We start from the raw sequence: 23,967 nt of genomic DNA on the forward strand, positions 1-23,967 counted from the left end.
ACGGACTTACCTAAGCAGTGATTGCGGCACTACGCTTTAAGCACATTGTTGAAGCAGCAGTGGGAGGATGGGGTTGGATAACCTTTAAGTCTTAAGATGCTGTGGCTGGTATCTCGCACTGCGTGTATGTGTTGACGGGGGAAACAGAGACAGAAAAACATAAAGATCAGAAAGGAGATGAAGGGAGGACGCAGTGCAGTAAGAGCACATGGGCGGACCCAAATTTCTTCCGCTTTATTGTTTTGCAGAGGTCTAGGTCTGCATCTAGAGCTGTATATAGCTAGGGGGTGGAAAAAGAGGAAAGGGGAGGGACTGCATTTCCTCAGAATTTGCCTAGCCTCGACTGCTCGACTGCCAGGCGGATCACCTTCCGCTCCAGGGTTGTCAGTTCCTCCTTGCCATGACTCATGCCTATTGTGCCAGGCAGGGAGCACTCTGCCCTGCAGCCTTACAGGTGGTATCGACCGGCTCGGAGAGACAGTTCCCGCCAGGCTAGGCAGTGGAGCGCCGCACAGAGCGCCTTCCCTCCTCCTAGCTGCCAGCCCAGCAGTTCCAACCCAGCGCCAGCAGGCCTGCTTGGTCGATCTTCGATCCAAAGATGAGGCGCGGCTGGAAGATGGCTCTGTCCTGGGGGCTGCGGTGCTGCCGCCGAGTACTTTCCTGGGTGCCTGTGCTTGTTATCGTCCTCGTTGTGCTTTGGTCCTACTATGCCTATGTCTTTGAACTCTGCCTGGGTAAGTGGAGCTGGGCACCTAAGGTGGGGAAATTATACTTCAGCTTGTCTGTCGTACCCTTCACACTGGTGTCCCCTTCCCCTGTGTTCTTATCCCTCGCATTGCGGGATTTTGTTTGTTTGTTTGTTTAGGGGAGCGTGTTGTTTGTTTTTAGCTCTCTGGAGACCTCCTCGTCTCCAACCTCTAGCTTCCCACAATATTTCTTGCACCTTCCCATGAGGGTCCTACCATGTCGCCATCGCTTCCTACCTAGGGTTTCTTACGTTATTCCCTAGCCTTACTCACAAGAATGTACTGGCTCTTTCCACTAGAGCCCCCTTTTCTCATACAGGACAACTGCTTGTGCCTGGTGTTCTCATTCCGGGGGGCTCCTACCCTACAGAATTGAGGAAACAACACACCCCATCTCGGTAAACTGCTTACACTATGAATCCTACCAATACATACAACTAGGAGCCCCACATTTTCACATTCCTTTCTACTAGGAATCCCAAAATATTTCCTGTACTCTCTTATAAGCTCTCTTTTTTCCAACACTGGAATTCATCCTTTTTCTGTGATCCTCTCACACTGGCTGAAGTACCTCACATCTTCTCCCACTTAGGGCCCCACAGTATGCCTTGTTTTATTCCACTGCGGTGTCCCGTTTTCACACAGTGAAAATGGGCCCTTTATTCTCTTTCCCTGTGGGCTTTACTGTTTTATCATCTTCTCCAATAGAATGGGAGTCCTACAATATATCTTTCCCTGTCCCCTCATTTAGAGCCCCTGATTTTATCACACTGGGGTTCCCCTTATTCTTCTGCTTTCCTCCTTTGAGGAGCATTCACTACTTTCCATTAGGGTTCCCATATTATTTTCTGACCCTTCATACCAGGCACCCTGCTTTTATCACAATATGGTCATGCCTTGTCCACTCTCTTCTCACAGTAGTGTCCTTTTTACCCTCCCACAAGGTTTTCCACAATATCTCTCATACCCCTTCAAAGGGCCACTACTTTTCTTTTGTTTTAAAGTTTATTTATTTATTCTGATAGAGATAGGGAGTGGGGGAGGGGTTGAGAGAGAGGGAGAGAGAGAATCCCAAGCAGGCTCTGCACTGTCAATGCAGAGCCCCACGTGGGGCTCCAACTCACAAACTGTGGGATCATGACCTGAGCTGAAATCCGGAGTCCAAGGCTTAACCAACCGAGCCACTCAGGCACCCGCCAAGGGCTGCTACTTTTCTTTTCTTTTTTTTTTTTTCTTTTTTTTTTTAACGTTTTTATTTATTTTTGAGACAGAGAGAGACAGAGCGTGAACAGGGGAGGGGCAGAGAGAGGGGGAGGGGCAGAGAGGGAGGGAGACACAGAATCTGAAACAGGCTCCAGGCTCTGAGCTGTCAGCACAGAGCCCGACGCGGGGCTCGAACTCACAGACCGAGAGATCATGACCTGAGCGAAGTCGGCTGCTTAACTGACTGAGCCACCCAGGCGCCCCAGGGCTGCTACTTTTCTAATGATAATCCTGCCTTGTTATATTTTTTGAAACCTACTCCCCACCTGCTGCAGTCCTCTTTCATTGTTAGCCCTACATTTTGTCATCCTCTTTCTCTAAGGTTTTATTATTATTATTATTATTATTATTTTATCTTCCGTCTAGAGTTCCTTGTCCCCTGTCTTCTCAACCTAGGAAAACACCATCCTTTTCCACTGGGATTTGTAATATTTCCTTCTCAGTCCAATGAGAGCCTCATTTCTTGTCCCATCTCATTAGACCACCCCTTTTATAAATCTAGAGAGTCCTCTTGTACCCTATCCTGTCACATTAGGGAGCATTTCATTCCCTTTTTAGCTATCAAATGGTCCCCACAGCATATTTTATGCTTTCAAGCTCAGAATTACATATTTCCAGACACAAACCCCAACATACTAACTTGTATGTTCCCAAATTGTATTACCCAAGTCACCTATCCTTATCCCTAATGATTTTATAGTGTTCTTATCAATTCACAATGGAGTTTTCATATTATATTCTGTCTCCTCACAACAGAGCTTCTGTTTTTCTTACAGTGAGATCTCCCCTTGCCTCTGTCCTCTCACATTGAAGAATTTCCTTCTCTTCTCAAAGGAGATTCACTAATAGTTATTGTCACTTCAGTATGAGAAATCCCACTTCTAGAACCTTTAAACTTATGTCCTGCAATCCCTAATCATTCAGTGTGAGGATCCAGTATACTTCTAATCCCTTCACACTAGGACTCTTATTTGTCCCATTGATCATCCACTCACTGCCAAGTCCTTTCAAGATTCCTTTATTTATACCAGATTCTTAAAGATGGGGTGCTGATTTGTTCAACCCCAGGACCTGACCCTACTTACAACTTCCTTCCTTACATACCTGACAAAGCAATAGTGTACTCCAGGTAGATGGGGATTAAGTAGGGAGCCAAGAGATAACTCTTTTTCCCAATATAGAACTTTCTTCTAATTAACTGTGCATGAGAGTTTGAATTTTTCACTTCTTCTTAGATTTATTATGGAAAATGTAGAGAGATGTTAAGAATAAATACAATTAGTTGCCTTTATAAATTCAAGTTTAGGCTGTTTTTCATTTTATCTCAACCTTTCTCTCAACAATAAACCTCAGCTTTATGAAGTAGTATTAAGTGGGCTGTGCAATGATTGGGAAGTTTTTCTATTCTCAGACTATTTACCATTTTGCTTTCTTGAATGATTGATTGAAGGGTTAAAAGTTCAACTCCAGAGGCACCTGGGTAGCTCAGTCACTTGAGCCTCCAACGCTTGATTTTGGCTCAGGTCATGATCTCACAGTTCATGTGATTGAGTCCTATGTTGGGCTCTGCGCTGACAGTGTGGAGCCTGCTTGGGATTCTCTCTCTCTCTCTCTCTCTCTCTCTCTCTCTCTGCCCCTCCCTTGCTCACAGGATCATGTTCTGTCTCTCTCAAAATAAATATATAAACTTAAAAAAAGTGTAGCTCCATTATTATACTATGGACTTTGCTCCTAAGATCAATGCCTAGTTGTTGTAAATAAATATTGTTAAATATATTTTGGAATTTTGCAGTACTGACTTACATGAGCTTTGCCAAGCAATCATTTTAAAAATTAATAATGATAATGGCTAACATTTACATAGTGCTTAATCTGTTCTAGGCAATATTCTAAGTACTGTAGATATATTAACTGTCTATATTAAATCAGTTAATCCTGACAATAACCATACAAAGGAGGTACCCCTATTGTCCCCATTTTACAGATGTGCAAACTGAGGCACAAATGACCAAACTGAGGCAAAGACCAAGTTACAATTAGTGAAAATAATCAAAGGTACCTTAGAGCTTATTTAGTTTGTTTAATTTAGCATATTTGCAGAGCACTTGTTATATGCACTGTTTTAAAAGACACACATACACACAAATTAATCCTCATAAAAACCTTATAAGGTACATACTCATTATGCCCATTTTAAAGACAAGAAAACTGAGGCACAGACATATTAAGAAAGTTGTCTAAGGTCATAGAGCTAGGAAATGACCACACTTGGATGGCAACCCAGGCAGTATGGTTCTACAGTCCATGCTTCAACCACCATGATGTCTTAACTCTCTGCCTTCTCTCAACTAATACAGAGGTCAAAACATGTGACTAATAGGCCAAATGCACCCTGCAGATGTATTTTATTTGGCCTGCACAGTGTTTTCTTAACATTTTGTATCAGTTACCATTATTTAAAAACCAGGAGAGTAAGGTAGCCTTGACTTCCAATTCTGGCTCCACCTTCATTCTATCATCTTCATTTTACAATCTCCTGAAAACTTTGTTTCAGAGAGGGTAAATCAAATCTTCCCAAAGTCAAATGTTTAGTAAATAATGGAGAATTGGATGCCAAGGATGCCTGAAACCAAAGAAAACCAACCTAATTACTAGATTTGAATTTCAATATGACTCAAAAAGTAATATTAAGGACCTAACTTCTTTCTAGAAATAGAACCTGATGTCTTTATTGTAATTTCAGGTTAGAACTGAAGCCAAAAGTGGTATTTTGTCTTATAATTTTGTCTAACAAGCTTGAATTCTGCCACTTACTAACTAGGAGACCTGAGGCAGGTTACCTAATCTTTCTCAACCACAGTTGCCTCACATGGCACCTTGCTTATAGGGTTGTTTATTCATACCACAGATACTTGCTTAGCACCTACTATATGCCATTTATAGCATTGTTGTTGTGAGATTTAAATAATATGATGTATCCAGACAACAAGCTTTGGGGTACCTAGGTGGCTCAGTCAGTTAAGCGTCTGACTTCAGCTCAGGTCATGATCTCACGGTCTGTGAGTTTGAGCCCTGTGTTGGACTCTGTGCTGACAGCTTGGAGCCTAGAGCCTGCTTCAGATTCTGTGTCTCCGTCTCTCTCTGCCCGCCGCCCCCCCCCCCACTTGTGCTCTGTCTCTCTATCACAAATAAATAAAATGTAAAAAAAAATTAAATAATATGATGTATCCTGTATGTCTTCATTGAAAAAATGTTCATTTATATCTTCTGCCCATTTTTAACTGGATTATTTGTTTTTTGGGTGTTGAGTTTTATAAGGTCCTTATATATTTTGGATACTAACCCTTTATCAGATATGTCATTTGCAAATATCCCATTCCAAAGGTTGCATTTTAGTTTTGTTGATTCTTTCCTTTGCTGTGTAGAAGCTTTTTATCTTGATGAAGAATAAACTATTGGGACTTCAATAGTTTATTTGTGCTTTTGTTTCCTTTGCCTCAGGAGATATATCTAGTAAGAAGTTGCTATGGCCAATGTCAAAGAGGTTGCCGCCTGTATCCTCCTCTAGGATTTTGATGGTTTCCTGTCTCACATGTAGGATTTGATCCATTTTGAATTCATTTTGTGTATGCCATAAGAAAATGGTCCAGTTTTATTCTTCTGCATATTGCTGTCCAGTTTTCCCAACACCCTTTGTTGAGGAGACCGTCTTTTTTCCATTGGATATTCTTTCCTGCTTTGTCAAAGATGAGTTGGCCATATAGTTGTGGGTCCATGGGTTTTCTATTCTGTTCCATTCATCTATGTGTCTATTTTTATGCCAGTACCATATTGTCTTGATCACTACAGCTTTGTAATATAACTTGAAGTCTGGAATTGTGATGCCTTTTGTTTTGCTTTTCTTTTTCAAGATTGCTTTGGCTATTGGGGTCTTTTGTGGTTCCATACAAATTTCAGGATTGTTTGTTCTCGCTCTGTGAAAAATGTTAGCAGGCACATGAAGACGCTCAATGTTACTCATCATTAGGGAGATACAAAGCAAAACTACAATAAGATATCACCTCACACCTGTCAGTATAGCTAAAATTAAGCAACACAGGAAACCACAGGTTTTGGCGAGGATGCTGAGAAAGAGGAACCCTCTTACCCTGTTGGTGGGAATGCCAACTGGTGCAGCCACTGTGGAAAATAGTATGGAAGTTCCTCAAAAAGTTAAAAATAGAACTACGATCTAGTAATTGCACTACTAGGTATTTCCCCAAAGGATACAAAAATGCACCCTGATGTTTATAGCAGCATTATCAACAATAGCCAAACTATGGAAAGAGTCCAAATATCTATCGACTAATGAATGGATAAAGAAGAAGTGGTATATATATGTTCAATGGAATATAATTCAACCATCAAAAAGAATGAAATCTTGCCATGTGCAAAGACATGGGTGGAGCTAGAGAGTATTATGCTAAGTGAAATATGTCAGAAAAAGACACATACTATATGATTTCATTCATATATGGAATTTAAGAAACAAAACAAATGAACATGGGGGAAAAGAGAGAGAGGCAAACCAAGAAACAGACTTTTAACTGTAGAGAATAAACTGAGGAGTGGTGGGGAGGGGAATGGGTTAAATGGGTGATGAGTGCTAAGGAGGGCACTAGTGTTGGGCACTGGGTATTGTATGTAAGTGGTGAATAACTATATTTTATATACATATTACATTGTATGTTAACTAACTGGACTTTAAATAAAAACTTGAAAAAATAATATGCACATAAAGCATGTATTCCAGTTGATAGCACATTATAAGGGCTCATTAAATAGTAATCTGTTATTACTATTATGAATGAGGATATAAGGGATTCTGCTTGGCTCAGGAAAATAAGCTTAGACTTTTAGACAGTGAGAAAAGTAACAGGATCCATTTTGTAGGTAAAATTTATATAACATAAAATTAACCATCTTAAAGTGTACATTTAGTACATTTACAATGTTGCACAACCATCACTAATATCTAGTTCCAAAACATTTTCATCACCACAAAAGGATACTTCATAGGCATTAAACAGTCATTCCCCCTTCTCTCCTCCCCCTAGTCCCTACCAACCACTAATCTGTGTTCTGTCTTTATGGATTTACCTATTCTGAATGTTTCACATATATGGAATCATACAATATGTGCCCTTTTGTGTCTCGTTTCTTTCAGTTACCATAATGTTTTTGAGGCTCAACCACGTTGTAGTATGTAACAGTACCTCATTACTTTTACTGGTTGAATAATAATGCAATTGTGTATATATGCCATAGTTTATCCATCTGTTGATGGACATTTGGGTTACTTCTACCTTTTGTCCATTCTAAATAGTGCTGCTATAAACATTTGTGTACAATATTTATTTGAATACTTGTTTTCCATTCTGTTGAGTAAATACCAGAGAGAGGGGTGGAAATTGCTGGGATGTGTGTTAAATCTATGTTTAATTTTTGAGGAAGCCTCCAAATTATTTTCCACAATTTTACATTCTTACAAGTAATAAAGGAGGATTCTGATTTCTCCTCATCCTTACCTCATTCTCTCTTTTTATATATAACCATAATAGTGGGTACAAAGTGGTATCTCATGATATTGATTTGCATTTCTCTGATAATCAGTGATGATGAGAATATTTTCCTATGCTTGTTGGCCATCTGTGTATCTTTTTAAAATAAATGGCTATTTAAGTTCTTTGCCCATTTTTAAATTAGGTTTTCTTTTGTTACTGAATTGTAAGATTTCTTTGTAAATTCAAAATACTCTGTCCTTTTCAGATTAATGATCTGCACATATTTTCTCCCATTCCATGAGTTCTCTTCTCATTTTCTTTTTTTTTAAATTTTTATTTAATTTATATTTTTAATTTATATCCAAGTTAGTTAGCATATAGTGCAACAATGATTTCAGGAGTAGATTCCTTAATGCCCCTTACCCATTTAGCCCATAACCCCTCCCACAACCCCTCCAGTAACCCTCTGTTTGTTCTCCATATTTAAGAGTCTCATAGGGTTTGTCCGCTACCCTGTTTTTATATTATTTTTGCTTCCCTTCCCTTATGTTCATCTGTTTTGTATCTTAAAGTCCTCATATGAGTGAAGTCATATGACATTTGTCTTTCTCTGACTGACTAATTTCACTTAGCGTAATACCCTCTAGTTCAACCCACATACTAGTGAATGGCAAGATTTCATTCATTTTGATTGCCGAGTAATACTCCATTGTATATGTATACCACATTTCTTTATCCATTCATCCGTTTATAGACATTTGGGCTCTTTCCATACTTTGGCTATTGTCAGTATCATTGCTATAAACATTGGGGTGCATGTGCCCCTTTGAAACAGCACACTTGGATAAATACCTAGGAGTACAATTATGGGGTCATAGAGTAGTTCTATTCTTAACTTTTTGAGGAACCTCCGTGCTGTTTTCCAGAGGGGCTGCACCAGTATGTATTCCCACCAGCAATGCAAAAGAGATACTCTTTCTCTGCATCCTTGCCAACATCTATTGTTGCCTGAATTGTAAATGTTAGCCAATTGACAGGTGTGAGGTGGTATCTCATTGCGGTTTTGATATGTATTTTCCTGATGATGAGTGATGTTGAGCATTTTTTCATGTGTCTGTTCGCCATCTGGATATCTTCCTTGGAGAAGTGTCTATTCATGTCTTTTGCCCATTTCTTCACTGGATTCTTTGTTTCTTGGGTGTTGAGTTTGATAAGTTCTTTATATATTTTGAATACTAACCCTTCATTTGATATGTCATTTCCAAATATCTTCTCCCATTCCATTGGTTGCCTTTCAGTTTTGCTGATTGCTTCCTTCACTGTACAGAAGATTTTTATGTTAATGAGGTCCCAATAGTTCATTTTTGCTTTTGTTTCCCTTGCCCCTGGAGACGTGTTGAGTAAGAAGTTGTGGCAACCGAGGTCAAAGAGGTTTTTGCCTGCTTTCTCCTCGAGGGTTTGATGGTTTCCCATCTTACATTTAGGTCTTTCATCCATTTTGAGTTTATTTTTGTGTATAGTGTAAGGAAGTGGCCCATGTTCATTCTTCTGCATGTCGCTGTCCAGTTTTCGCAGCACCACTTACTGAAGAGACTGTCTTTGTTCCATTGAATAGTCTTTCCTGCTTTGTCAAAGATTACTTGGCCATATGTTTGTGGGTCCATTTCTGGGTTCTGTATTGTGTTGCATTGATCTGAGTGTCTGTTCTTGTGCCAGTACCATACTGTCTGGATGATTACAGCTTTGTAGTATAGCTTGAAGTCTGGAACTGTGATGCCTCCTGCTTTGATTTTCTTTTTCAAGATTGCTTTGGCTATTCGGGGTCTTTTCAGGTTCCATACAAATTTTAGGATTGTTTGTTCTAGCTCTGTGAATAATGCTGGTGTTACTTTGATAGGGATTGCATTGAATATGTAGATTGCTTTGGGTAGTATCAAATTTTAACAATATTTGTTCTTCCTATCCAGGAGCATGGAATCTTTTTCCATTTTTTGGTGTCTTCTTCAATTTCTTTCATAAGCTTTCTATAGTTGTCAGTGTATAGATTTTTCATCTCTTTGGTTAGATTTATTCCTAGGTATTTTATGGTTTTTTGTGCAACTGTTAATGGGATCCATTCCTTGATTTCTTTTTCTGTTGCTTCATTGTTGGTTTATAGGAATGCAACTGATTTCTGTGCACTGATTTTATATCCTGTCACTTTGCTGAATTCATCAATCAGTTCTAGCAGGTTTTTGGTGAAATCTTTTGGGTGTTCCATATAGATTATCATGTCATCTGCGAAGAGTGAAAGTTTGACCTCCTCCTGGCCAATTTGGATGCCTTTTATTTCTTTGTGTTGTCTGATTGCTGAGGCTAAGACTTCCAATATTATGTTGAATAACAGTAACAAGAGTGGACATCCCTGTCTTGTTCCTGACCTTAGGGGGAAAGCTCTCAGTTTTTCCCCATTGAGGATGATATTAGCATCGGGTCTTTCATATATGGCTTTTATGATCTCGAGATATGATCCTTCTATCCCTACTTACTTAAGGGTATTCATCAAGAAAGGATGCTGTATTTTGTCAAATGCTTTCTCTGAATCTGTTGAGAGGATCGTGTGGTTCCTGTCCTTTCTTTTATTGATGTGGTAATCACATTGATTGTTTTGTAGATACTGAACCAGCCCTGCATCCAGGTATAAGTCCCACTTAGTTTTGGTGAATATTTTTTTTAATGTATTGGATCCTGTTGGCTAATATCTTGTTGACGATTTTTGCATCCATGTTCATCAGGGAAATTGGTCTATAGTTCTCCTTTTTAGTGGGGTCTTTGTCTGGTTTTGGAATCAAGGTAATGCTGGCTTCATAGAAAGAGTTTGGAAGTTGTCCTTCCATTTCTATTTTTTGGAACAGCTTCAAGAGAATAGGTGTTAACTCTTCCTTAAATGTTTGGTAGAATTCCCCGGGAAAGCCATCTGGCCCTGGACTCTTGTGTTTTGGGAGATTTTTTATTACAATTCGATTTCTTTACTGGATATGGGTCTGTTCAAATTTTGTATTTCTTCCTGTTTCAGTTTTTGTAGTGTATATGTTTCTTGGAATTTGTCCATTTCCTTCGGATTGCCAATTTTATTGGCATATAATTGCTCATAATATTCTCTTATTAATGTGTTTTTTTTCTCTGCTGTGTTGGTTTTGATCTCTCCTCTTTCATTCTTGATTTTATTTATTTGGGTCGTTTCCTTTTTCTTATTGATCAAACTGGCTAGTGGTTTATCCATTTTGTTAATTCTTTCAAAGATCCAGCTTCTGTTTTCTTTGATCTGTTCTATTGGTTTTTTTGTTTGTTTGTTTGATTGTTTTGGTTTGGATAGCATTGATTTCTGCTCTAATCTTTATTATTTCCTGTCTTCCGCTGATTTTGGGTTTCATTTCCTGTTCTTTTTCCAGCTCTTTAAGGTGTAAGGTTAAGTTGTGTATCTGGGACCTTTCTTCCTTCTTTAGCAAGGCCAGGATTGCTATATACTTTCCTCTTATGACCGTGTTTGCTGCCTCCCAGAGGTTTTGGGTTGGAGTGTTATCATTTTCATTGGTTTCCATGTACTTTTTAATTTCCTCTTTAACTTCTTGGTTAGCCCATTCATTCCTTAGTAGGATGTTCTTTAGTCTCCAAGTATTTGTGACCTTTCCAAATTTTTTCTTGTGGTTGATTTCAAGTTTCATAGCATTCAGGTCTGAAAATATTCACAGTATGATCTCAAACTTTTTGTACTTGTTGAGGGCTTATTTGTGTCCCAGTATGTAATCTATTCTGGAGAATGTTCCATGTGTGCTGGAGAAGAATTTATATTCCACTGCTTTAGGCTGAAATATTCTGAACATATCTGTTAAGTCCATCTGGCCCAGTGTGTCATTCAAAGCCATTGTTTCCTTGTTGATTTTCTGTTTAGATGATCTGTATGTACATTGCTGTAAGTAGGTCGTTGAAGTCCCCTACTATTATGGTATTATTATCAATTAGTTTCTTTGTGATTGATTTATATATTCCAGTGCTTTCACTTTTGGAGCCTAAATGTTTACAATTGTTAGGTCTTCTTGGTGGATAGACCCCTTAATTATGATATAATGCCCTTCTTCATCTCTTGTTACAGTCTTTATTTTAAAGTCTAGATTGTCTGATATAAGTATGGTCACTCCGGTTTTCTTTTGGCGACCATTAGCATGATAGATGGTTCTCCATCCCCTTATTTTCAATCTGAAGGTGTCTTTAGGTCTAAAGTGGGTCTCTTGTGAGCAGCATATACATGGATTTTGTTTTCTTATCCATTCTGTTACCCTATGTCTTTTGATTGGAGCATTGAGTCCATGACGTTTAGAGTGAGTACTGAATGATATGAATTTATTGCCGCTATGTTTCTTGTAGAGTTGGAGTTTCTGGTGGTGTTCTCTGGTCCTTTCTAGTCTTTGTTGCTTTTGATCTTTTTTTCCCTTGCCTTCCCCCACCTCCCCGAGAGTCCCCCTTAAAATTTCTTGCAAGGCTGGTGTAGTAGTCATGAAATCCTTTAATTCTTGTTTGTCTGGGAAACTTTTAATCTCTCCTATTTTGAATGACAGCCTTGGTGGACAAATTTTTCTGATTCAGCACATTGAGTATATCCTGCCATTCCTTTCTGGTATGCCAAGTTTCTGTCGATAGGTCTGCTGTGAACCTGATCTGTCTTCCCTTATAGGTTAAAGATTTTTTTCCCTTGCTGCTTTCATGATTCTTTCCTTGCCTGAGTATTTTGTGAATTTTACTATGATATGCCTTGGTGATGGTTGGTTTTTGTTGAATCTACTGGGAGTCTTCTGTGCCTCCTGGATTTGGATGTCTGTGTCTTTCCATAGATTAGGAATGTTTTCTGCTATGATTTGCTCACATAACTCTTCTACCCCTATTTCTCTCTCTTTATCTTCTGGGACCCCTATGATTTGGATGTTATTACTTTCTCATGAATCACTGAGTTCTCTAATTGTTACGTCATTCACTTTTGCCTTAGTCTCCCTCATTTTTTCTCCTTCATTATTCTCCATACATTTCTCCTCTATATCGCTGTTTTGCTGCTCTGCCTCACCCATCCTTGCCATTGTGGCATCCATTCAAGATTGCAGCTCAGTTAAAACACTTTTTATTTCATCCTGACTAGCTTTTACTTCTTTTATCTCCGGAGAGATGGATTCTAATCTATTTTCGACCCCAGCTAGTATTCTTATTATCGTGATTCTAAATTCTGCAGCGCACACTGCCTCGCCGCCCTTCCCACCCTCTTCCATGGGCCTCTCGTCTGCGCTTGGCTCTGGAGACTCTGTTCTGCTAGTCTTCTGGCGGTTTTCTGGGTTATTTAGGCAGGTGTAGGTGGAATCTAAGTGATCAGCAGGATGCGCGGTGAGCCCTGCGTCCTCCTACGCCGCCATCTTCCCAGGATCTCTCGTGATTCTAAATTCTGGTTCAGACATTTTGCTTGTATATGTGTTGATTCAGTCCCTGGTTCTCATTTCTTCCTGCTCTTTCTTTTGTGGTGAATTCTTTCGTTTTGTCATTTTGAAGGAAAAAAAGGAATTAATAAGGTAAAAAAATTAAAATAAACTAAAAACAACACACAGACACACACATAGACACACACACACACGCACAAAACTCAAATAAGTGGTGCTACATCCTAAGTGTGTTTTGGTCTCGTTATTGAAAGGATCTTGATAGATGAGTGGAAAAAAGGGGGGGGGGGAGGAAAACAAGAAAAAAAAGGAAACATTTGAAAATTTGAGAAAATGAATACAATGAAATAGAATGAAATGATGGATGTTAAATAGAATGTGAGATATACAAAAAAGTAAAAAATATAGCAGAAGAAATAAAAATATTTGAATAATAAATTGAAAGTAAAAATAATTTTTCCTTTCTGTATTCAAGAGAAAGAAAAGAAACAAAAAAAAAACAAAAAAAAAATTGAATGGATGGACCAGCAAACAGACTGAAATACGGTTGAAATTATATCGTTTCCCCTAGAAGTCAAACTATGAAGCACTTTATAATCCATAAAGTAAGCAGGCAGAGATATTTGTGGTGTTCCTGAAGAGCAAGGTTGGCCCAGTTGGGCAGGGCTTAGTGCAACTGCTCCATTCTCCACTAGATGGCTCTGCATAGCTTACTGGGGTGGATAGTTGTGGCACTTGTAGGTGTGTATGCACTTGCACGGGAAGGTGAAAATAGCATCCCCCAGCTACCCAGTCTCTAGTGTCAGACTTCTGTGCTCTCCCCAACAAGCAGTCTTGCACCCGTCCCTTGTCTCTGGCTTCCATTCATTCCTTGCTTTTACACTGTGACCAAGCTGTTCATGTTGCCAGGCAGCACCTCCCTCCTGAGTTTTATCTCATATGCGGCTGTGTTTTCAAACCCCTCACTTCGAGGGACTGCGGCTTTGACCCACTCAGATCCTCTGGGGGAGAATCTCACCGAGCAATGGCCAGGTGCTGGCCACACCTAGGAACATTTGCGGGATGTGCTGCTGCCAATGCCCAGAGACTATGGCTGGGTACCAGCCTACCCCAGAAAAAAATCATACGATTGTATAGCAGCAACATTTCAGGGATTATGGAAAATCACAACACACATCTGGCACTAGGTTTCACCCTTAATGACATTGTTCCAGCACTGGCAAATGCGGTTGCTCTCTGGGGTCTGCTGGAACCTGGTGGCCACACAGCCTCTAACAAATGTCCTTCCAGCAGTGGAACCGCTTCTCTCTGTGTGGCCTGAGGACATCCCAGACCCCACTCTGCTCCTGGGGATTCGCCCTTCCCAACAGAACATCGCCAAGTATTGAGCTATGGAGTTTCAGACTCTGTGCTCCACCTGTTTATAGAGTATTAATGAAGTTAAACCCTCTCCTTTCTCCTTTCTCCCTTTTTAGTTCAGTCCCTTAGGCTATTTCCACTTTTCCACTTTCTCTCCAGCTGCTTTTTTTGGGGGGGGGGGTGCTTTCCCCATACTCTCCACCCAGCTCTGTCCTCTCTCCACAAGCAAAAACAGCTCCCTGCCCTCCAAGGCTTCTCTCTCCCCCAGTTCACCTCTCCACACCACATACCTGATGAGTTCTGTGGTTCAGGTTGTGCAGATTGTTGTGTTAATCCTCTAATCAGTTTTCTAGGTGTGCAGGATGGTTTACTGTTGATCTGGCTGTATTTCATGGATGCAAGACACAAAAAAAAAACTTCCATGCTGTTTCACCTTCTGGCTCCTCCCCTCATTTTCTTGATAGTATCATTTGATGCACAAAATTTTTAAGTTTGATAAAGTTCAATTTATTCATATTTTATTTTGTTGCCTGTGCTTTTGATGTCATTTTTAAGAATCCATTGTTAAATTCAAGGTCATAAATATTTACCCCTGTGTTTTCTTCTATAACTTTTTACCTTTATCTCTTACAGTTAGGTCTTTTATTTATTTTGAGTTAATTTTTTGTATATGGTGTGAGTTAGGAGTCCAACTTCATTCTTTAACATGTGGTTGTGCAGTGATCCCAGCACCATTAATAGTGACTACTCTTTTCCCCATTGAATACTCTTGACATTATTGTAAATTAAACTGACCAGAGATGCATGCATTTATTTCTGGACTCTTAATTATGTTCCATTTTACCATTCATCTGTCCTCTGTGAGTACCACACTGTGTTGATTATTGTACCTTTGTCATAAACTTTGAAATCAAGAAGTGTTAGTTTTTCAACTTTATTATTTTCTTTTTAAAGACTGTTTTGGCTAGAATCTTTTGCAATTCTTCATGAATTTTAGGATCATCTTTTCCAATTCTACAAAATGGTCATTCGAGTTTTGATAAGGATTTCACTGAGTTTGTATATTGTTGTGTAGAGAATTACCATCTTAACAATATCAAGTTTTCTAACCCATGAACATGGAATGTCTTTTCATTTATTTAGTTTTTAATTACTTTCAGCAGTGTTTTGGAATTTTAAGTGTATAAGTCTTGAGCCACTTTGGTTAAATATATTCTAAGTATTTCAAAAATTTTGGTGCTATTATAAATGGAATTTTTTTAAATTTCCTTTTCTGATTGTTCACTGCTAGTGGATAGAAACAAAATTGATATGAGATGTTGATCTTGTATGCTGTAATTTTGCTGAATTTATTTATTAGCTCTAAGAGACTTTTTGTGGATTCTTTAGAATTATTTATACAGTGAGACACATCATCTGCAAATAAAGACAATTGTATTCCTTCTTTCCAATTTGGATGCTTTTTTTTTCTTTTTCTTGCCTAATTGCACTGCCTAGAAATTTCAGTACAACATTGAATAGAAATGGTAAAAACAGGCATCCTGTCTTTGTTTTTTATCTGAAGTAAAAGGCTTTTAGCCTTTTGTCATTCAGAATACTGGTAGCTGTGAGTTTTCCATAAATCTCTTTATCACGCTGAGGAACTTCCCTTCTATTCCTAGTTTCTTTTTTTGTTTTAATTTTAATTCAAGTACAGTTAACATACAGTGTTGGGTCGCCTGGGTGGCTCAGTTGGCTAAGTGTCTGACTTCAGCTCAGGTCATGATCTCATGGTTCATGAATTCCAGCCACATCTCGGGCTCTTTGCTGACAGCCTGGAGCCTTTGGATTCTGTCTCCCTCTCTCTCTGCCCCTCCTCCACTTGTACTCTGTCTCTCTCTCTCAAAAATAAACGTTATTTTTTTTAATACAGTGTTATATTACTTTCAGGTGTATAGTATAGTGATTCAACAATTCTAAACTTTACTCAGTGCTCATCATGATGAGTGTACTCTTTAATCCTCATCACCTAGTATTTCACCTGTCCCATCACCAACCTCCCCTCTGGTAACCACCAGTTTGTTCTGTATGGTTAAGAGTCTGTTTGGGGCACCTGGGTGGCTCAGTTCGTTAAGTGTCTGACTTTGGCTCAGGTCATTTATCATGGTTTGTGAGTTCGAGTTCCACGTTGGGCTCTGTGCAGACAGCTTGGAGCCTGGAGCCTGCTTCGGATTCTGTGTCTTCCTCTCTCTACCCCTCCCCAGCTCATGCTCTGTCTCTCTCAAAAATAAATAAACATTAAAATTTTTTTTTCAAAAAGAGTGTTTCTTGGTTTGTCTCCTTCTCTCTCTTTTCCTTTGCTTATTTGCTTTGTTTTTAAATTCTACATATGAGTGAAATAATATGGTATTTGTCTATCTCTGACTTATTTCGCTTTGCATTATACTCTCTACCTCCATCCATTTTGTTGCAGATGGCAAGACTTAATTCTTATTTATGGCTGAAAAATATTCTATTATATATGTTTGTGTGTATACATATATATAATCTCACATCACATCTTCTTTATCCATTCGTCTATCGATTAACACGTGGGCTGCTTCCATAATTTGGTTATTATAAATAATGCTGCAGTAAACATAGGAGTGAAAGTATCCCTTTGAATTAGTTTTGTTTTGTTTTTTTTTTTTTCATTTGGGGGATAAATAACAAGTAGTGCTATTACTGGATCATAGGATAGATCTGTTATCACTTTTTGAAGAACCTCCATACTGGATAAAGACCTAAATGTGAGACCTGATACCATAAAAATCCTAGAAGAGAGCAGTCAGTAATTTCTCTGACATCAGCCATAGCAAAAATTGTTTAGATCTGTTTCCTGAGGCAAGGGAAATAAAAGCAAAAATTAACGATTGGGACTTCATCAAAATAAAACCTTCTGCATAGTGAAGAAAACAATCAACAAAACTAAAAGGCAACTTACTAAATGGGAGAAGGTATTTGCAAATGACATATCCGATAAAGGGGTTTCTATCCAAAATATATACAGAACTGATACAACTCAACAGCAAAAAACAAATAATTCAAATAAAAATGAGCAGAAGACATGAACAGACATTTATCCAAACAAGACATCTAGATGGCAAACAGACACCTGAAAAGATGAACAACATCATTCATCATCAGGGAAATACAAGTCAAAACCACAATGTGATATTACCTTACACCTGTCAGAATGGCTAAAACAAAAAACACAAGAAACAACAAGTGTTGAACAGGATGTGGAGAAAAAGGAAACATCATGCACTATTCCTAGTTTCTTGAGCATTTAAAAAAATTTTTTTATGTTTGTTTACTTTTGAGAGAAAGAGAGACAAAGTATTAGCAGGGGAAGGGCAGAGAGAGAGGGAGACACAGAATCCGAAGGAGGCTCCAGGCTCTGACCTGTCAGGCCAGGCTCTGACCTGTCAGCACAGAGCCTGATGTGGGGCTTGAACTCACAAACCTTGAGATCATGACCTCAGTTGGACGCTTAACCAACTGAGCCACCCAGGCACCCCAAGCATTTTTTATTCATGAAAGTTTGTGGTATATTGTCAAATGATTTTCCAGCATCAATTAAGATTATTGTATATTTTTTACTTTGTTATATTAATGTAGTATAGTATATGATTGATTTTCATATTGTGAAGCAGGCTTACATTTCTTGGATACATCTCACTTGATCATGACGTATAATCCTCTAATATGCTGCTGAATTTGGTTGGCTAGTAATTGTTTCAGTAGTCTTACATCTATAATCATGAGTTATTTGTATGTCATTTTCTTTTCTTGTGATGTCTTTATCACCACAAGTATGAGGATAATGCTGGTGTCATAGAATAAGTAAGGCAGTGTTCTCTCCTCAATTTCATGTAGGAGTTTGAAAAGGATTGGTGTTTATTCTTCTTTAAATATGTGGTATAAATGGAATAGAATAGAGAACCCAGAAATGGACCCACAAATATATTGCCAACTAATCTTTGACAAAGCAGGAAAGAATATCCAATGGAAAAAGATAGTCTCTTCAGCAAATAGTGTTGGAAAAACTGGACAGAGACATGCAGAAGAATGAAACTGGACCACTTTCTTACACCATACACACAAAAAAAATTCAAAATGGATGAAAGACCTAAAGAAAAGATAGGAAGCCATCAAAATCCTATGGGAGAACACAAGCAGCAACCTCTTTGACCCCAGCTGCAAATTCTTACTTGACATGTTTCTGAAGGCAGGCAAAATAAAAGCAAAAATGAACTAATGGAACCTCATCAAGAAAAAAAGCTTTTGCACAGCAAAGGAAACAATCAACAAAAGTGAAAGGCAACTAATGGAATGGGAGAAGATATTTGCAAGTGACACATCAGATAAAGGGTTACTACCAAAATCTATAAAGAACTTACCAAATTCAACACCTGAAAAACATATAGTCCAGTGACGAAATGAGCAGAAGACAGGAATTCACACTTTTCCAAAGAAGACATCCAGATGGCAAACAGACAAATGAAAAGATGCTCAACATCACTCATCATCAGGGAAATACAAATCAAAACCACATAGAGATTCCACCTCACACTGGTCAGAGTGCCTAAAATTAACTCAGGAAACACTAGATGTTGACAAGGATGTGGAGAAAAGGGGAATGCTCTTGCACTGTTGGTGGGAATGCAAACTGGTGGAGACACTCTGGAAAACAGTGTGGAGGTTCATCAAAAAATTAAAAATAGGATTACCCTACAACCCAGCAATAGCACTACTAGGAATTTATCCAAAGGATAGGAGTGCTGATACGTAGGGGCACATGTACTCCAATGTTTATAGCAGTGCTATCAACAATAGCCAAATTATTGAAAGAGCCCAACTGATGTGGTATATATATTCATCAACTGATGAATGGATAAAGAAGTTGTGGTATATATATATATATATATATATATATATATATATATATATATATACACATACATACACACACACACACACACACACACACACATATATATATATATATACATACATACACACAAGGGAATACTACTTGGTGATAAAAAAGAATGAAATCTTGTCATTTCCAACAACGTGGATGGAACTGGAAGGTATTATGCTAATTGAAATAAGTCAGTTAGAGAAAGATACCATATGATTTTACTCATATGTGGAATTTGAGAAACTTAACAGAAGACCAGGGGAAGGGAAGAAACCATAAGCTACATACAGTGAGGGAGGCAAACCATAGGAGACTCTTAAATACAGAGAACAAATTTAGGGTTGATGGGGATAGGGAAAATGGGTGATGGGCACTGAGGAGGGCACTTGTTGGGATGAGCAGTGGGTGTTCTATGTAAGTAATGAATCATGGGAATCTACTTCTGAAACTGAGACTACTGTGTAAGCTAACTGGACAAAAACTAAGATAGATAGATAGATAGATAGATAGATAGATAGATAGATAGATAGATAATGTGCAATTCACCAGTGAAGCTATATGATCTTGGAATTTCTTTGTTGGGAGGTTTTTGATTACTGATTCAATCTTTTTACTTGTTAAAAGTCTGCTTAGATTTTCTTTTACTTCCTGAGTCAATTTTGGTGGTTTCTGTGTTCTTAAATTTGTCCATTTCATCTAGGTTATCCAATTTGTTGGCATGTAATTTTCCTACTATTCTGTTATAATCCATTCTATTAGGCAAATTCTTTCTTACTATCATCACATTCATCTCTGATATTAGTAACTTTAGTCATCTATCTTCTTGTTCTGGCTAAAGGTTTGTCAATTTTGTCGATTTTTTTTAAAGGACCCAGCTTTCACTTTCATTGATTCTATTTTTTTGTGTTCTCTATTTTGTGTTTCTCAAGTCTATTCTTTTATATATATATATGTAATTTATTGTCAAATTGGTTTGCATACAACACCAAGTGCTCATCCCAACAGGTGCCGCCCTCAGTGCCGATCACCCACTCTCCCCTCTCCCCCACTCCCCATCAATCCTCAGTTTGTTCTCAGTTTTCAAGTGTCTCTTATGGTTTGCCTCCTTCCCTCTCTGTAACTTCTTTTTCCTCCTTCACCTACCCCATGGTCTTCTGTTGAGTGTCTCAGGATCCACATAAGAGTGAAAACAAATGGTATCTGTCTTTCTCTGTCTGACTTATTTCACATAGCATAACACTCTCCATTTCCAACCAGGTTGCTACAAATGGCCAGATTTCTTTCTCATTGCCAAGTACTAGTCCATTGTATGAATAAACCACAATTTCTATATCCATTCATCAGTTGATGGACATTCAGGCTCCTTCCATAATTTGGCTATTGTTAAAAGTGCTGGTATAAACATTGGGGTACAAGTGCCCCTATGCATCAGCACTCCTATATCCTTTGGGGAGATTCCTAGCTGTGCTATTGTTGGGTCATAGGGTAGCTCTACTTTTAATTTTTTTTTTAATTTTTTTTAACGTTTTATTTATTTTTGAGACAGAGAGAAACAGAGCATGAACGGGGGAGGGGCAGAGAGAGAGGGAGACACAGAATCGGAAGCAGGCTCCAGGCTCTGAGCCATCAGCCCAGAGCCTGACGCGGGGCTCGAACTCACGGACCGTGAGATCGTGACCTGAGCTGAAGTCGGACGCTCAACCGACTGAGCCACCCAGGCGCCCCTCTACTTTTAATTTTTTGAGGAACCTCCACACTGTTTTCCAGAGTGGCTGCACCAGTTTGCATTCCCACCAACAGTACAAGAGGGTTCCCATTTCTCCACATCCTCTCCAGCATCTATAGTGTCCTGATTTGTTCATTTTGCCCACTCTGACTGGCGTGAGGTGATATGTCAGTGTGGTTTTGATTTGTATTTCCCTGATGAGGAGTGATGTTGAGCATCTTTTCATGTGCGTGTTGGCCATCTGGATGTCTTCTTTAGAGAAGTGTCTATTCATGTCTTCTGCCCATTTCTTCACTGGGTTATTTGTTTTTTGGGTGTGGAGTTTGGTGAGTTCTTTATAGATTTTGGATACTATCCCTTTGTCCGATATGTCATTTGCAAATATTTTTTCCCATTCCGTTGGTTGTCTTTTAGTTTTGTTGATTGTTTCCTTTGTAATGCAGAAGATTTTTATCTTCATGAGGTCCCAGTAGTTCATTTTTGCCTTTAATTCCCTTGCCTTTGGGGATTTGTCAAGTAAGAAATTGCTGCGGCTGAGGTCAGAGAATTTTTTTCCTGTTTTATCCTCTAGGATTTTGATAGTTTCCTGTCTCACATTCTGGTCCTTTATCCATTTTGAGTTTATTTTTGTGAATGATGTCAGAAAGTGGTCTAGTTTCGTTGTTCTGCATGTTGCTGTCCAGTTCTCCCAGCAACATTTGTTAAAGAGACTTTCTTTATTCCATGGATTTCTTTCCTGCTTTGTCAATGATTAGTTGCCCATACTTTTGTGGGTCCAATTCTGGAGTCTCTATTCTATTCCATTGGTCTGTGTGTCTGCTTTTGTGCCAATACCATGCTGTCTTGATGATTTCAGCTTTGTAGTAGAGGCTAAGGTCTGGGATTGTGATGCCTCCCGCTTTGGTCTTCTTCAATATTACTTTGCCTATTCGGGGTCTTTTGTGGTTCCATATGGATTTTAGGATTGCTTGTTCTAGCTTCGAGAAGAATGCTGGTGCAATTTTGATTGGGATTGCATTGAATTCGTAGATAGCTTTGGGTAATATTGATATTTTAATAATATGTATTCTTCCAATCCATGAGCACGGAATGTTTTTCCATTTCTTGGTATCTTCTTCCATTTCCTTCATAAGCTTTCTATAGTTTTCAGCATACAGATATTTTACATCTTTCCTTAGGCTTATTCCTAGGTATTTTATGGTTCTTGGTGCAATTGTGAATGGGATCAGTTTCTTTATTTGTCTTTCAGTTGTTTCATTATTGGTGTATAAAAATGCACCTGATTTCTGTACATTAATTTTCTATCCGATGACTTTGCTGAATTCATGTATCAGTTCTAGCAGACTTTTGGTGGAGTCTATCAGATTTTCTATGTATAATATCATGTCATCTGCAAAAAGTGAAAGCTTGACTTCATCTTTGCCAATTTTGATGCCTTTGATTTCCTTTTGTTGTCTGATTGCTGATGCTAGCACTTCCAACACTATGTTAAAGAACAGCGGTGAGAATGGGCATCCCTGTCGTGTTCCCTGATCTCAGGGAGAAAGCTCTCAGTTTTTCCCCATTGAGGGTGATATTAGCTGTGGGCTTTTCAGAAATGGCTTTTATGATGTTTAAGTATGTTCCTTCTATCCCAACTTTCTCGAGGGTTTTTATTAAGAAAGGATGCTGAATTTTGTCAAATGCTTTTTCTGCCTCCACTGGCAGGATCTTATGGTTCTTTTCTTTCATTAAGGTAATGTATCAGATTGATTTGCGAATGTTGAACCATCCCTGCAACCCAGGAATTAATCCCACTGGATCATGGTGAATAATTCTTTTTATATGCTGTTGAATTCGATTTGCTAGTATCTTGTTGAGAATTTTTGCATCCATATTCATCAGGGATATTGGCCTGTAGTTCTCTTTTTTTGCTGGGTCTCTGGTTTGGGAATCAAAGGAATGCTGGCTTCATACAATGAGCCTGGAAGTTTTCCTTCCCTTTCTATTTGTTGGAATAGTTTGAGAATGTTTTAAATGTCTGCTTTAAATGTCTGCTAGAATTCCCCAGGGAAGCCATCTGGCCCTGGACTTTTTAATTGTTGGGAGATTTTTGATAACTGATTCAATATTCTCTGGTTATGGGTATGTTCAAGTTTTCTATTTCTTCCTGTTTGAGTTTTGGAAATGGGTGGGTGCTTAGGAAATTGTCCATTTCTTCCAGGTTGTCCATTTTTTTGGCATATTATTTTCCATAGTATTCCCTGATAATTGCTAGTATTTCTGAGGGGTTGGTTGTAACAATTCTATTTTCCTTCATGATTATATGTATTTGGGTCCTCTCCATTTTCTTTTTGAGAAGCCTGGATAGAGGTTTATCAATTTTGTTTATTTTTTCAAAAACCAACTCTTGGTTTCATTGATCTCTCTACTGGTTTTTACATTCTATATTGTTTATTTCTGTTCTGATCTTTATTATTTCTCTTCTTCTGCTGAGTTTGGGGTATCTTTGATGTTCTGCTTCTATTTCCTTTAGGTGTGCTGTTAGATTTTGTATTTGGGATTTTTCTCATTTCTTGAGATAGGCCTGGATTGCGATGTATTTTCCTCTCAGGACTGCCTTCACTGCATACCGAAGTGTTTGGATTGTTGTATTTTCATCTTCATTTGTTTCCATATATTTTTTAATTTCTTCTCTAATTGCCGGGTTGACCCATTCATTCTTTAGTAGGGTGTTCTTCAACCTCCATGCTTTTGGAGGTTTTCCACACTTTTTCCTGTGGTTGATTTCAAGTTTCATAGCATTGTGGTCTGAAAGTGTGCATGGTATGATCTCAATTCTTGTATACTTATGAAGGGCTGTTTTGTGACCCAGGATGTGATCTATCTTGGAGAATGTTCCATGTGCACTCCAGAAGAAAGTATATTCTGCTTCTTTGGGATACGGAGT

The 23,967-nt window shown here is 38.6% G+C and overlaps 1 protein-coding gene across 2 annotated transcripts in view; it reads left to right on the forward strand.

Annotated features, from left to right (window-relative positions):
• The first annotated feature begins 486 nt into the window (after positions 1-486).
• The window catches only part of ZDHHC15 (zinc finger DHHC-type palmitoyltransferase 15), a 188,212-nt gene continuing 164,731 nt past the window's right edge, over positions 487-23,967 (forward strand). For both annotated transcript variants that reach the window (XR_002077150.2, XM_019439238.2), the window contains exon 1: positions 487-734. Coding sequence is in view for 1 of the 2 variants with exons in the window: in XM_019439238.2 (XP_019294783.1) it covers positions 599-734 (136 nt within the window). In the remaining variant the exon portion in view is untranslated. The remainder of the gene's footprint in view (positions 735-23,967) is intronic.

This window comes from Panthera pardus, unplaced genomic scaffold, assembly GCF_024362965.1.
Source record: "Panthera pardus isolate Hobbes unplaced genomic scaffold, ASM2436296v1 HiC_scaffold_27, whole genome shotgun sequence".
NCBI lineage: Eukaryota > Metazoa > Chordata > Mammalia > Carnivora > Felidae > Panthera > Panthera pardus.